A 12,414-nucleotide genomic window follows, 5' to 3' on the forward strand; every position below is an offset into this window, starting at 1 on the left:
TAAAGTTTATTAGTTCACAACCAAGACTCCATCACAACAGGGACTCAAGGCAGTTTACAAATATTAATGGCAAAAATTCAATGCCAACATACATGTAGATAGAAAAAAATCATAATTACTAAACACTAACATATTATACATTAAAATCATTAAAATAATTAAACATGAGACATAAACACCATTTAAGCATGAAAACAGCATTAAAAACATTATAGTATAAATATTAAAACTACATAATCCAAAAACCGTACACCATAGTCATTCCGATCATCATTGCACATCTTTCCTAATTATTCTTTGCACTGCATTATTTTACTAGCCAAAGGTTTGGTCTCACAACCATGTCTGTATTTTCTTTCTAAAGGTCAGGAGGGAGGGCGCTGATCTAATCTCACTGGGGAGAGAGTTCCAGAGCTGAGGAGCCACCACTGAGAAGGCCCTGTCTCCCAACCGCATGTGCAAAGAAGATGGGACTGAGAGCAGGGCCTCCCCAAAAGATCTTAACCTCCAAGATGGTTCATAGATGGAGATCTGTTCAAATAGATAAGCTGGGCTGGAACCATTTAGGGCTTTATAGGCTAAAGGCAGCACTTTGAATTGTGCTCGGTAGCAGACTGGCAGCCAGTGAAGCTGACATAACAGGGGAGTTGTGTGCTCCTTGTACTTTGCCCCAGTTAGAAATTTTGAGCCCCCTTTAGACTCCCCAGGGTTTGAGATGGTAAGGCCTAGGAAAAAATGGAGGGGGCTGAAAAAAACTGTCCCGTCCCCCCCCATTTTCTATGTCTTACCATCTCTACCAGGGTTCAAAATGAAAAATAATGCAAAATTGCCCTATATGCAAAAAAAGTATTTCTGTGCAGGAGGAAGTGCACACCCCACTCCACCGCACCGCCCTAGGCAAAAGCAAAGACCACCCCTTAGGAGCAGAATATGTCAATTTAAAGCAGGAAAACACTGAAGAGGTCAATCTTGGAAAACATCAGCCTCTGATCCTCTGCCACAAAACAGAGTGGGCACTTTGTATTTATAGGCATTGGTTTCAAGACCCCACACAGATACCAAAATGACGCATGCTCAAGTCATTATTAAAAATGGCATATAGGCCAATGGAGGAGACAGTGGCAAGCTCCACCTGCTAGACATCCCACAAGAGATGCATTCTTTAAGTTCCCTTCAAGAGGCAGGGGAGACAGACAAATGCAGCAAGGTCAAGGCTTATAAGTGCCTATTTAAAATGGCACAGGGCAGGAGTGATGTCATCCTGTTGCCCACTTCTCTCTTGCAAAGAAACCCTGTCACATTGAAAGGAGATGGCTAGCATGCTCCTCACCACAAACTCCAACATCCTGTATTATGTGCATCTGAATCCACATTAGGTTGATCCACAGATCATGAGTCCACGGATTCGGAGAGCCCACCGTACCTATCCAGCAGTCTCCAAAGTCATACCAATGAACCCTTTGGCTTAGGTCATCAAATGGAGAAGTGTGGATTTCTTCTCCAAAAAACTTAAGAACACTGACAGAGGGTGTTAAGACTTACGTTCTATTCAGGAGAAGAAACTAGACCTATGGAGTGCCGTAGTATGTAAATAGGGTAAAATGAATGTTCTACTCCATCCTTCGCTCCTTATCATTACTCTACTACAGTCGTTCTCAACCTCGGGTCCCCAGATGTTTTTGGCCTACAATTCCGAGAAATCCTAAGAGCTGGTAAACTGGCTGGGATTTCTGGGAGTTGTAGGCCAAAAACATCTGGGGACCCAAGGCTGAGAAGCACTGCTCTACTACAATATTAAATGTTTCTTATCTGTTAGCATTGGCACGATTCCCAAAGAGGTAGAAGTGCTCCATCAGTCCAACAAATCTGTAGACAACTTCAAAAAGAATACTTCCATGCATCATGGCTGGGATTCTAAATGTGTGCTAGAAGATTCTAGAACTGGAGTTGTCTATCCAGTGTTTTAAAACTATTAATCTCTTTGGTTTAACATAAATTACACATGCAATAATACTGGTGAATCATCAGAATATTCTGAAGCAATACTTAATTGTATGACCCATCACCTGTTTCCTTTCCATTTTCTCTGCTTTAATTGGAGCATAACGAATATAATAGCATTAACATTCACAACTGTGAATGTGAAACTAAGACACTATGTTTCATGAGTGGAAGGGTAGAGATTAGTAATTTTATTTTCCCCAAATCAGTAAAAATAAAGCTGGAAGTTGGCGGAAGCCCCTCAAACTGATCTACAAAACAATTTTCTTTTCAAAAGAAAATGGTCCAGCAGAAAGCACATCTGCAGTGATAGTTAAAACTGTATTGTTGAAAGCTGTCATGGCTGGAATCACTGGGTTGTTGTAGGTTTTTCAGGCTACATGGCCATGTTCTAGAAGCATTCCCTCCTGACGTTTCGCCTGCATCTATGGCAAGCATCCTCAGAGGTTGTGAGGTCACAACCTTGCCATAGATGCAGGTGAAAAGTCAGGAGAGAATGCTTCTAGAACATGGCCGTATAGCCCAAAAAACCTACAACAACCCAGTTAAAACTGTGTTGACATAGAATATTCTCCAGCAAAAAAACCCTCTTATTAAGTTTGTCAACCCTAAAGCATTCTTCTTTGTTGCCCTGTTTACAGCACAATAAATCAGCTTTTAAATGCTGGCAATGAAACCAAACGAAGGACCAGGTGAAGACATATCAGCAAACCAACTACTGAGCCCTGCCTGACCACTGATGCCTTGTTGCACTGCAGCGATGAGAGAGGCACCTCATTCAAGAGGAAGTCCTGGTAGTCTGGGGGAGACCTGCATATGTAATCATGAGGCCAATCAGGCAGCAAGGCCTTGCGGGTGGCCAGGTCCTGGATCTCCCTGATTGTCTGTTTGCAAGAGCAGTTGTAGGGATTGAGTCCAGCTCTTAAGCTCTTCAGGTGTTTCCAATGCAGGAGGTCTTCGGCAGGGAGTTGTGAGAGCTGATTATGATCTATACTAAGGACCTCCAAACCTGGAAGGCTCTTGATTGAGAGGATGGTCTGCAGCCTGTTGTTGGACAAGTAGAGCTCTTTCAGCCCAGGGATGGAGAGGTCTAAGATAAAAATGCGATTGTTGCTCAGATCTAATACTTCAATATTAGGTGGTAAAGCTCTGTCCATGTGCTCTAATCCTGTGCTGGACAAGTTGAAGACACGTAGTGACTGTGGCCACAAACAGGAAATGAAAGGTGGTCCAGGCAGGAAGTCATTCTGACTGAGGTCCAAGTTAGTAAGCTGGTTGAGGTGAGCAAGAGTCTGGCACACCGTCTCGTAAGAGCTCAGGTTGTTCCCATGCAATTTTAGCACCTGGAGTTGTGAGAAAGCACCTTTGCAGAATGATGTCTCCAGAGCCTGGTCCTGGAAATGGTTTCCTGAAAGATCTAAAAAGTGCAGCGCTTTCAACACTGTGCTAATTTTGCAAGGGATAGATGTGACTTGTGACTCTGTTACTGTCAGGTTTTCTAAGGTCTCCAGCCAGTTTTGCAGGCTGGATATGTCAAGTCTGTCATCCAAGGGATCTGCTGTCACTTTGTGGAAGCGCAGAGAAGAAACTTTTAGGTCAAACCCATCTATACCAACCTGGTCAGCAGATCTAAGGAAAGTACAGTTTACAAACTCCAGTTCAGATATCAGAGGTGTGTAGGAAACAACTTTCAAGGCTAATGGCAAGAAAAATTCTGGCACAATAAGGTCTGTAAATATCAGCTTGCTTACCAGCAAAGCCTCCAGAATGTCAATTTCATTTGCATCCAGTTCAGTTCTAGAAAAGCCGGCAAACCGAGATAGGTTTCCACCTCGAAGTTCATATGTGGTGGCTGGGAGGCAAGTGAAGAATGTTTTCAACTCTGACAGGGAACACACACAGTGCTGTTGAGTCAAGTAACACATGCCTTTTGCTTTAGGGAAGTTCAGACCCAGCAGAAGGAAGAATGCAAAGGTCAGAGTTGTATACATGATGCAAAGGCTGGGAGAAAAAAAAGAAACAACATAGTAAAAACTACAATGTGATGTGGTTTGAGTGTTGGACTATAACACTAGAGAAGAGCAGGCATGGGTAAACTTTGGCCTGCCGGGTGTTTTGGACTTTAACCAGCTGTTAGGAATTGTGAGAGTTGAAGTCCAAAAACACCTGGAGGGCTGAAGTTTGCCCATTACTGGATTAGAGTCTGAATCCTTGCTAAGCCATGGGAACACACTAGATAAGGCACAAGGAAGGCAAAGTCAACTACCCTCTGAACAAGTCTTTCCAAATAAAGTAAAGGTAATGGTTGTTCCCTGACATTAAGTCCAGTCGTGTCCGACTCTGGGAGTTGGTGCTCACAATTTCTAAGCCAAAGAGCAGGCGTTATTCGTAGACACCTCCAAGGTCATGTGGCCAGCATGACTGCATGGAGCACTGTTACCTTCCTGTCGGAGCAGTACCTATTGATCTACTCACATTTGCATGTTTTCAAATCGCACAATAACACAATAATCCTATATCTGCTTACTAGAAATAAGCCCCATTGAACTAAATTTTATTTTTCTCTGTTAGACTTTTAAGATAAGGAAGACATAAGCAAGATAGAGGCAAAGCAGGGCAAATTATTCAATAATAGCCTCTATTTGATCCCTCAAACACATAACTCCTTGAAGCAGGTGATGGTGAGAAGCACAATGGAGAAAAGTGTTGCCAAAGGCTTTCACAGCCAGAATCACTGAGTTGCTGTGAGTTTTCTGGGCTGTGTGGCTATATTCCAGAAGAAGTATCTCCTGATGTGTTGTAGGTTTTTTGGGGCTATATGGCCATGTTCTAGAGCAGCGGTTCTCAACCTGGGGGTCGCCTGGCCATTTTGGAGGGGTCACAAGACCGCCTCTGTTGGCCCCATCCCAAGGGCGCAGCCAGGCAAGGGCTCCTTCACCTGCCTTGCTCTCTTGCCATCCGGTGAGGGTGCGGGGCAGGTGAGGGATGCAAAGTGGGAGGGAGGTTCACACCAGTGAATCCCTCCAAGGCATGCGAGTTCTGTGTTTGAAGTTTGGCTCAATTCTATCATTGGTGGAGTTCTCTTTGATTATAGGTGAACTAAAAATCCCAACAACTACAACTCCCAAATGTCAAGGTCTATTTCTGCCAAACTCCACCAGTGTTCACATTTGGGCATATTGAGTATCCATGCTAAGTTTGGTCCAGATCCATCATTGTTTGAGTCCACAGTGCTCTCTGGATATAGGTGAACTACAACTTCCAAACTCAAGGTCAATACCCACCAAATCCTTCCAGTATTTTCTGTTGGCCATGGGAATTCTATGAGCCAAGTTTGGTTCAATTCCATTGTTGGTGGAGTTCAGAATGCTCTTTGATTGTAGATGAACTATACATCCCAACAACTACAACTCCCAAATTAAAAAATCAATCCACCCCCCAGCCCCACCAGTATAGGGCGTATCGGGTATCTATGCCAAATTTGGCGCACTGAATAAAAATACTTCCTGCATATCAGATATTTACATTACAATTCATAACAGTAGCAAAATTACAGTATGCAGTAGCAACGAAAATATTTTTATGGTTGTGGGTCATCACAACATGAGGAACTGTATTAAGGGGTCACGGCATTAGAAAGGTTGAGAAACACTGTTCTAGAGGCATTCTCTCCTGATATTTCACCTGCAACGTCAGGAGAGAATGCCTCTAGAACATGGCCATATAGCCAAAAAAAACCTACAACAACCCAGTGATTCCGGCCATGAAAGCCTTCGACAATACATATCTCCTGATGTTTCACCTACATCTGTGGCAGGCATCCTCAGAGGTTCAGGGGTCTATTGGAAACTAGGCAAGCGGGGTTTATATATCTGTGGAATGTCCTGGGTGGGAGAAAGAACTCTTGTCTGCCCAAGGCAAGTGTGAATGTTGCCATTGGCCACCTTGGTTAGGATTGAATGGCTTTGCAGCTTCAAAGCCTGGCTCCCACCCTGGACATTCCACAGATATATAAATCCCACTTGCTAGTTTCCAAAAGACAATAATATAGAAAAACAGAAAATAACATCAATATTCAGAATAACTCTATTTTTATAAAGTGGGAAGGAAGGATAACGCTACCCTTTAAACTTCAAAGGGCCTGGAAGGCCAAGGGCTGCCCGAGGGTCTCTTGCCAAGCGAGCAAATCGCCTTCCTGCCCCATATTTAATTTCAAGCAGCAGCTCACCATTTCTCCTCCTCTCCATTCTCTACCGTCTAAAATCTTTAAGGCAGTAGGAAGATTAGGAAGCAAAGCAACCATGAAATTCACCCTATCCTAATCCTTCTCTCTAGGCATTTCTAACTTATTGTATCTGGCAGAGAAAAAGAAAGCCATTCGACATCCCGACGCATTGTAACACCTTAAAATATCTAATTTGTGTAAGTGTCGGGAATGAATTGTTTAATGATTTGTGTTCTTTGGTGGTGATTTACTTCTGTCTTCAGTGAATTTGCCCGGGAGCTGCATGTTTTTGAAAAGCAGCACCCTCCGGAAACATTTTTTGCCAGCGAGATAACTAAGGACTTAATTTACATCAGAGCTTCAGGTTTTCCTCTCAAGCTGAATAATGTGTCAAAAGACAAGCTTACATCTAAGTATCTAAACAATTATTCTACCAATAGGAATAATGTGCTTAAAACTAAAGCTTAGAAATTGTACTGATTTATGCTAGCCTGACTTGTAAGAAAATAGAACTAATTTTATATTGGTTCATTTCAAGCTATTTATGTCTCCATGCATGGTTCCTTAGCTTTTTAGAGAGCTCATGGATTTTCCAAATATAATAGTATACCTTCATGCATCAACTGGACAAATAACCTGATTCCGAGATATACTACATTTCTCATTGTGCCCGAACTGTAAGTGAGGTGCCAGGAAATATTCATTTTATACACATACACACATATACAGTTTGCAAATGAACATTTTTTGGGTTGCTGTGGGTTTTCCAGGCTGTATGGCCATGTTCCAGAAGCATTCTCTCCTGATGTTTTCCCCACATCTATAGCAGGCATCCTCAGAGATTGGGAGGGCTGTTGGAAACTAGGCAAGTGAGGTTTATATATCTATAGAATGTCCAGAGTGAGAGAAAGAACTCTTGTCAGTTGGAGGCAAGTGTGAATGTTGCAACTGGTCACCTTGAGTAGCACTGAATGGCCTTGCAGCTTCAAAGCCTGGCTGCTTCCTGCCCTGAGACATCCTGTTTTGGGAGGTGTTAAAGTTTTTCTTTCTCCCACTCTGGACATTCCACAGATATATAAATCTCAAATGTTTAGCTTCCAACAGACCACACAACCTCTGAGGATGCCTGCCATAGATATAGTTATTGTATGATGAATCATGCTTTTATGATGTTTGTATATGTATTTTTATTGAGTTATTTTAAGTCTGTTTGACTGGGCTTGGCTCCATGTAAGCTGTCCCAAGTCCCTTTGGGGAGATGGTGATGGGATACAAAAATAAAGTATTATTATTATTATTATTATTATTATTATTATTGGTGAAACATCTGTGGAATGTATATCCTTTCTATGTATGGATGGAATATATATCCATATATGAATGTATATCCATATAAATCCATTCCACAGATATATAAACCCACTTGCCTAGTTTCCAACAGGTTGTTGTAGGTTTTTTCAGGCTATATGGCCATGTTCTAGAGGCATTCTCTCCTCTCGTCTGCATCTATGGCAAGCACCCTCAGAGGTAGTGAGGCATCACAACCTTTGAGGATGCCTGTCATAGATGTGGGTGAAACATCAAGAGAGAATGCTTTTGGAACATGTCCATACAGTCCAGAAAACTCACAGCAACCCAGTGATTCCAGCCATGAAAGCCTTCGACAACAGAAGTATGTGTTTGTTTCTTGACCATAAGCCCTCAACTGACAGAATTTATTTTTTATTAGGAGTATTTCAGTGGAAAATGCAACTTGTTTCATAGCAGCTATTCAGTTGCTGGACAAAGAGAAGCAAGGGCCAAAAAGGCATGATTGGAGAATGGATTAAATAGCTATACTTGGCATTACATTTAATGGTCCTGCCCTTTTTGGCACCAGATTTAATGGGCTTAAACTGCTACTACTGTATGCTCAAAGAACAATGAAGCCCTTTACATAGATTTTCCTTGACAAAATGCAAAGTTTTTTTAAAAAAATATGCAGTACATCTATTCTGATAAACAGAGAAGAGCATGCAGTCTAAAACCAATTGTCCCCTTTTCATTAATATTGGTAATTAATACTGTTCTCCACTAATTTTATTTCATCAGATGTTTGAAATCTGGCAACTGCTAAATTTTGTCACTGATGTCATTCTTTTTCCAGCAAAGACTGAAAATCTCACTGATGGAAGACTAAAGCCCCACAAATTTGCGATGCTAGACTTGGACAGCAATCCTCTGCACACTTTTGAACACTGAACACAGCAGGAGCCTGAATTCAAGGGAAACGTGCCAGAATGACTGTCTGGTACAAGGCAGGAGAGGAATGGCAACAAAACAACAAAACAGAACTCACTCGGTATCCAAATGCTCTGGTTGTGCCAGACGTTTGGCTCAATTTCTTCTGCTTCCGGGATATTCTGCTTGAAGAAACCGTTCACACCCTACGCCAGTTCTGGAAAAGAGCAACCGAACACAAATCACCTCTCTTAAATGTTCAAGTTGTACCTTTCTTTTTCCAAACCACTTATTGTACATAAGAGCCACACTTCAGAAATAGCTAAAAGCAGTCTCTTATCAGCACTTCTTCATCGCACATTTCATTTCTTTTTGGGGAACCTAAGCTTGCAGAAGGATATGGTTGTGAAACTATTGGGCAACAAATGTGTAAATGGAAGGAGAAATAAGCCTATCCCAACTTCTGGGTCCTTTTCCTCTCTTTCAATTTTGAAACACTCAATGTCACAAACAGTCTAATGCAACATTGGTTTTTCTGATTTTTTTTCTTCAGACTACTGCTGAAAGCCAGGTTAACTGCTGGGGGGCAGGAGTGGGGGGGGGGGGGGCGGACTCAAACTGCTTCAACCTGCCATCCAATCCCAGACTGGCTCTCATCCAGAACAGCCACTGCAGGTCCAGTTATGACTCATGAAGGCAACCTGGGAGACAGAGATAGGATAACACCAGATTTTAGGGATTTTCTAGCCTTCAGGGAGAGAGTGTGCCTTGTTTCTGAAGCACAGTCTTCTCCAGACAGATAGGGAAGCATTTGCATTAAAAATCAGAGGCACTCCACACATTTTTAGGACATCCTGGCCATACATCTTGGGTGGAGAGAGGGAGGGAAAGCATATGTTCATGAACTTTCAGTCTAAGCCAGGTGAAGGCATTACTTTTCATTCAACCCTCGTATATTATTTTAACAGGCATAATCAGTGTGTGTCTCCTAACAGTCCTAATGCCGTGACCCCTTAATACAGTCCCTCATGTTGTGGTGACCCCCAACCATAACATTGTTTTTGTTGCTACTTCATAACAGTCATTTTCCTACTGTTATAAATTATAATATAAATATCAGATATGCAAGATGTATTTTCATTCACTGGACCAAACTGGGCACAAATACCCAATGCACCCACATGTAAATGCTAGTGGGGTTGGGGAAGGATTGCTTTTGTAATTTGGGAGTTGTAGTTGCTGGGATTTATAGTTCACCTATAATCAAAGAGCATTCTGAACTCCACCAGCGATGATTTTGAACCTAATTTGCCGCACAGAACTGCCATGACCAACGGAAAACACTGGAAGGGTTTGGTGGGCATTGACCTTGAGTTTGGGAGTTGTAGTTCACCTATATTCAGCGAGCACTGTGGACTCACACAATGGTGGATCTGGACCAAACTTGGCACATATACTCAATATGCGCAAATGTGAACACAGGTGGAGTCTGCGGAAAATAGACCTTGACTTTTGGGAATTGTAGTTGCTGGGATTTATAGTTCACTACAATCAAATAACATTCTGAACTCCACCAACGATAGAATTGGCTCAAACTTCCCACATGGAATCCCCATGACCATCAGAAAATACTGTGTTTCCTGATGGTCTTTGGTGACCCCTTAGACACCCCTTTGCGACCCCCTCAGGGGTCCTGACCCCCAGGTTGAGAAACACTGGTCTAAGCTATCAACACTTTGAAAACAAAAGGTGCAATGCTCGTCTTGCCATCAAATTCCAGATTTTAAGGGTAATTTTTTTCACACTGTTGTGTAGCAGAATATTATTCTTTCAAATAAAAGTTTGTATGGGTTGATGTAAATATTACCACCTGAAAGCAGCATGGCATAGTTGTTTGAGCAATGAATTGGAAGTCCCAGCTTAGCTAGGAAACCTATTGAGTAATACTGGGCAAGTCACACTCTCTCAGCTTCAGAGGAAAGCATAGGCAACCCCCCCTCCCCTGAACAAATCTTCCTATAAAAAAAACACAATAAATTCTCCTTATTTTGGAAAATGACATTTATAACCTTTTGGAAAACACCTTTGGGAGATCATAACTTTTTAGAAAAGCACAACCTTTCTGAAAAGAGCCTAAAACCCTTTAGAGTAGAATCATCACGTGTGGTATACAACCAGATATCATTATGCAAGGCAATGGTTTCATTTGTTAGACTGAATAACCCATTTTCTCCAATCTGTTAGAAAAACAGAGATTTGACAGTACATAAAAATGTAAGAGCTTTAGAAGTGTTTTTCAGTGCCCAAAAGTTATACTCTCCCCTAAAACCATTTGTTTTATATAATGCACTCAAGAGATAAAAACGAAGTACGCTTTGATAAAAATAACATTTTTGGTTTACTCACAACCTTCATATGTTCAGCATACCCAGGTACAAAACTAATCAGTCCAGTTTCAGATATGTTTGGGATAATTATCTGTGCCATCCAGGCAGGAAATCTCTCTTATAACAAAACAGCTATTAAGCGTGTGATCCGAAATCTGAAGTAGTCTGAAGTCTCTGATCATGTAGTCTGCAGCTCTTTTTATAACTTCTCAGAGACCACAGAGTAAAGGAAGCTGCATAACAGAACATACATACAGGAAACAGTAAGCAACAAGATCATTTATAAACATATTATATACAGAGAACGCTTGAAGAAGGTTTTAATTTCCAACACCACCTTAGATTTGCTAGAAATTGGAAATAAGCACATGATAATAACAATGTATCCTTGTTTGCCACACACACAAACACACAAAACATGAGTTATAGGTGGCAGCAAGTTGTTGGTTAGGAATATATTATTTAGATCAAAACTTATCAAATTACTTTGGTACAGGGTTTGGAAAATTTAATTTTATAGCCAAAGACTGCATATCCTCTGCATTTTTTTTTTATTCCTGTGATATTTGTTAAGATGGATTTGGTACTTTTTGGAAACAAACTCCACATTTGTGCAAAGCTGTACTAGAGAGTCCAATACATTTTTCCCCTCTGGGGGCATTTAATAACACCTCCCTCTTTTGGGTTTGCCAGGACAGGAGGAAGGCATGCACGTTAGATATGGTTAGATATGGTGCTCCAAAGAAACACGATACATGCTAATCTAAGCCAAATTGATTTGTCATAAATGTAGAAACAGAAAGGATTGCGCTGTTGGTAAGACTTTGTTAGGCATTCTGCAACAAGTTATGTATAGCCCACAGAGGTTTCCTGCATCAGGTACTATTTTATCAGATTATGGTCCCATTATCTACACTGCCATAGAATGCAGCTTGAAAGTACAGTTCAAACTGTATTCAATGAGTCAACTCTATGCTGACCACGCAAAGCAGTTTCAGGAGCCTCCGGTGGTGCAATGGGTTAAACCCTTGTGCTGGTATGACTACTGACCAAAATGTCGTAAGTTCGACATTTTCGGGGTGAGTTTCTGTCTGTCAGCTCCAGCTTCTCATGTGGCGACATGAGAGAAGCCTCCCACAGGATGGTAAAACACCAGGGAGTCTACTGGGCAATGTCTTTGCAGACGGTCAATTCTCTTACACCAGAAGTGACTTGCAGTTTCTCAAATCGCTCCTGACATGGGAAAAAAACGCAGCTTCAAACAGCATGTCATGACAGTGGAGATGGGGGACTATGTTTAAAGAAACATTATCCTTCTTTGTCACAAGATACTTAATTTTCAGATTGTATAGTCACTCTGTAACATCACATCTAACTGTAACAATAAGGAAACTCAGCATGCTTGCATTTGCTATACAAGTGAAATAAATCACAATAGACATTGTGGGGGCTTGCTCATACATTGCATCTTACAGTAGATGAATTTTCAAAACAACAAATACCCCACAATAAGTTAGTATTAGTGTCACTGTGTATTGAGTCAATGTTCAGTAATTAATAATTACTGTATTAGACAGAAGA

The 12,414-nt window shown here is 41.4% G+C and overlaps 1 protein-coding gene across 2 annotated transcripts; it reads right to left on the reverse strand.

Annotated features, from left to right (window-relative positions):
* Positions 1-1,310: 1,310 nt before the first annotated feature.
* Positions 1,311-10,967, reverse strand: LOC132772740 (toll-like receptor 2). 2 transcript variants are annotated; one of them, XM_067467735.1, is made up of 3 exons: positions 10,853-10,967; positions 8,565-8,663; positions 1,311-4,002 (listed from the first exon to the last, which is right to left on the reverse strand). In XM_067467735.1, exon 3 carries the CDS (start codon positions 3,990-3,992, stop codon positions 2,652-2,654), a length of 1,341 nt encoding a protein of 446 aa, XP_067323836.1. In that variant the 5' UTR covers positions 3,993-4,002; positions 8,565-8,663; positions 10,853-10,967; the 3' UTR covers positions 1,311-2,651. The 2 variants fall into 2 exon arrangements, with proteins under 2 accessions (XP_067323836.1, XP_060627583.2); XM_060771600.2 differs by lacking the exon at positions 10,853-10,967 and having other exon boundaries at positions 8,565-8,710.
* Between the last annotated feature and the right edge of the window lie 1,447 nt (positions 10,968-12,414).

Source organism: Anolis sagrei, chromosome 4 (genome assembly GCF_037176765.1).
Source record: "Anolis sagrei isolate rAnoSag1 chromosome 4, rAnoSag1.mat, whole genome shotgun sequence".
In the NCBI taxonomy this organism is placed as follows: domain Eukaryota; kingdom Metazoa; phylum Chordata; class Lepidosauria; order Squamata; family Dactyloidae; genus Anolis; species Anolis sagrei.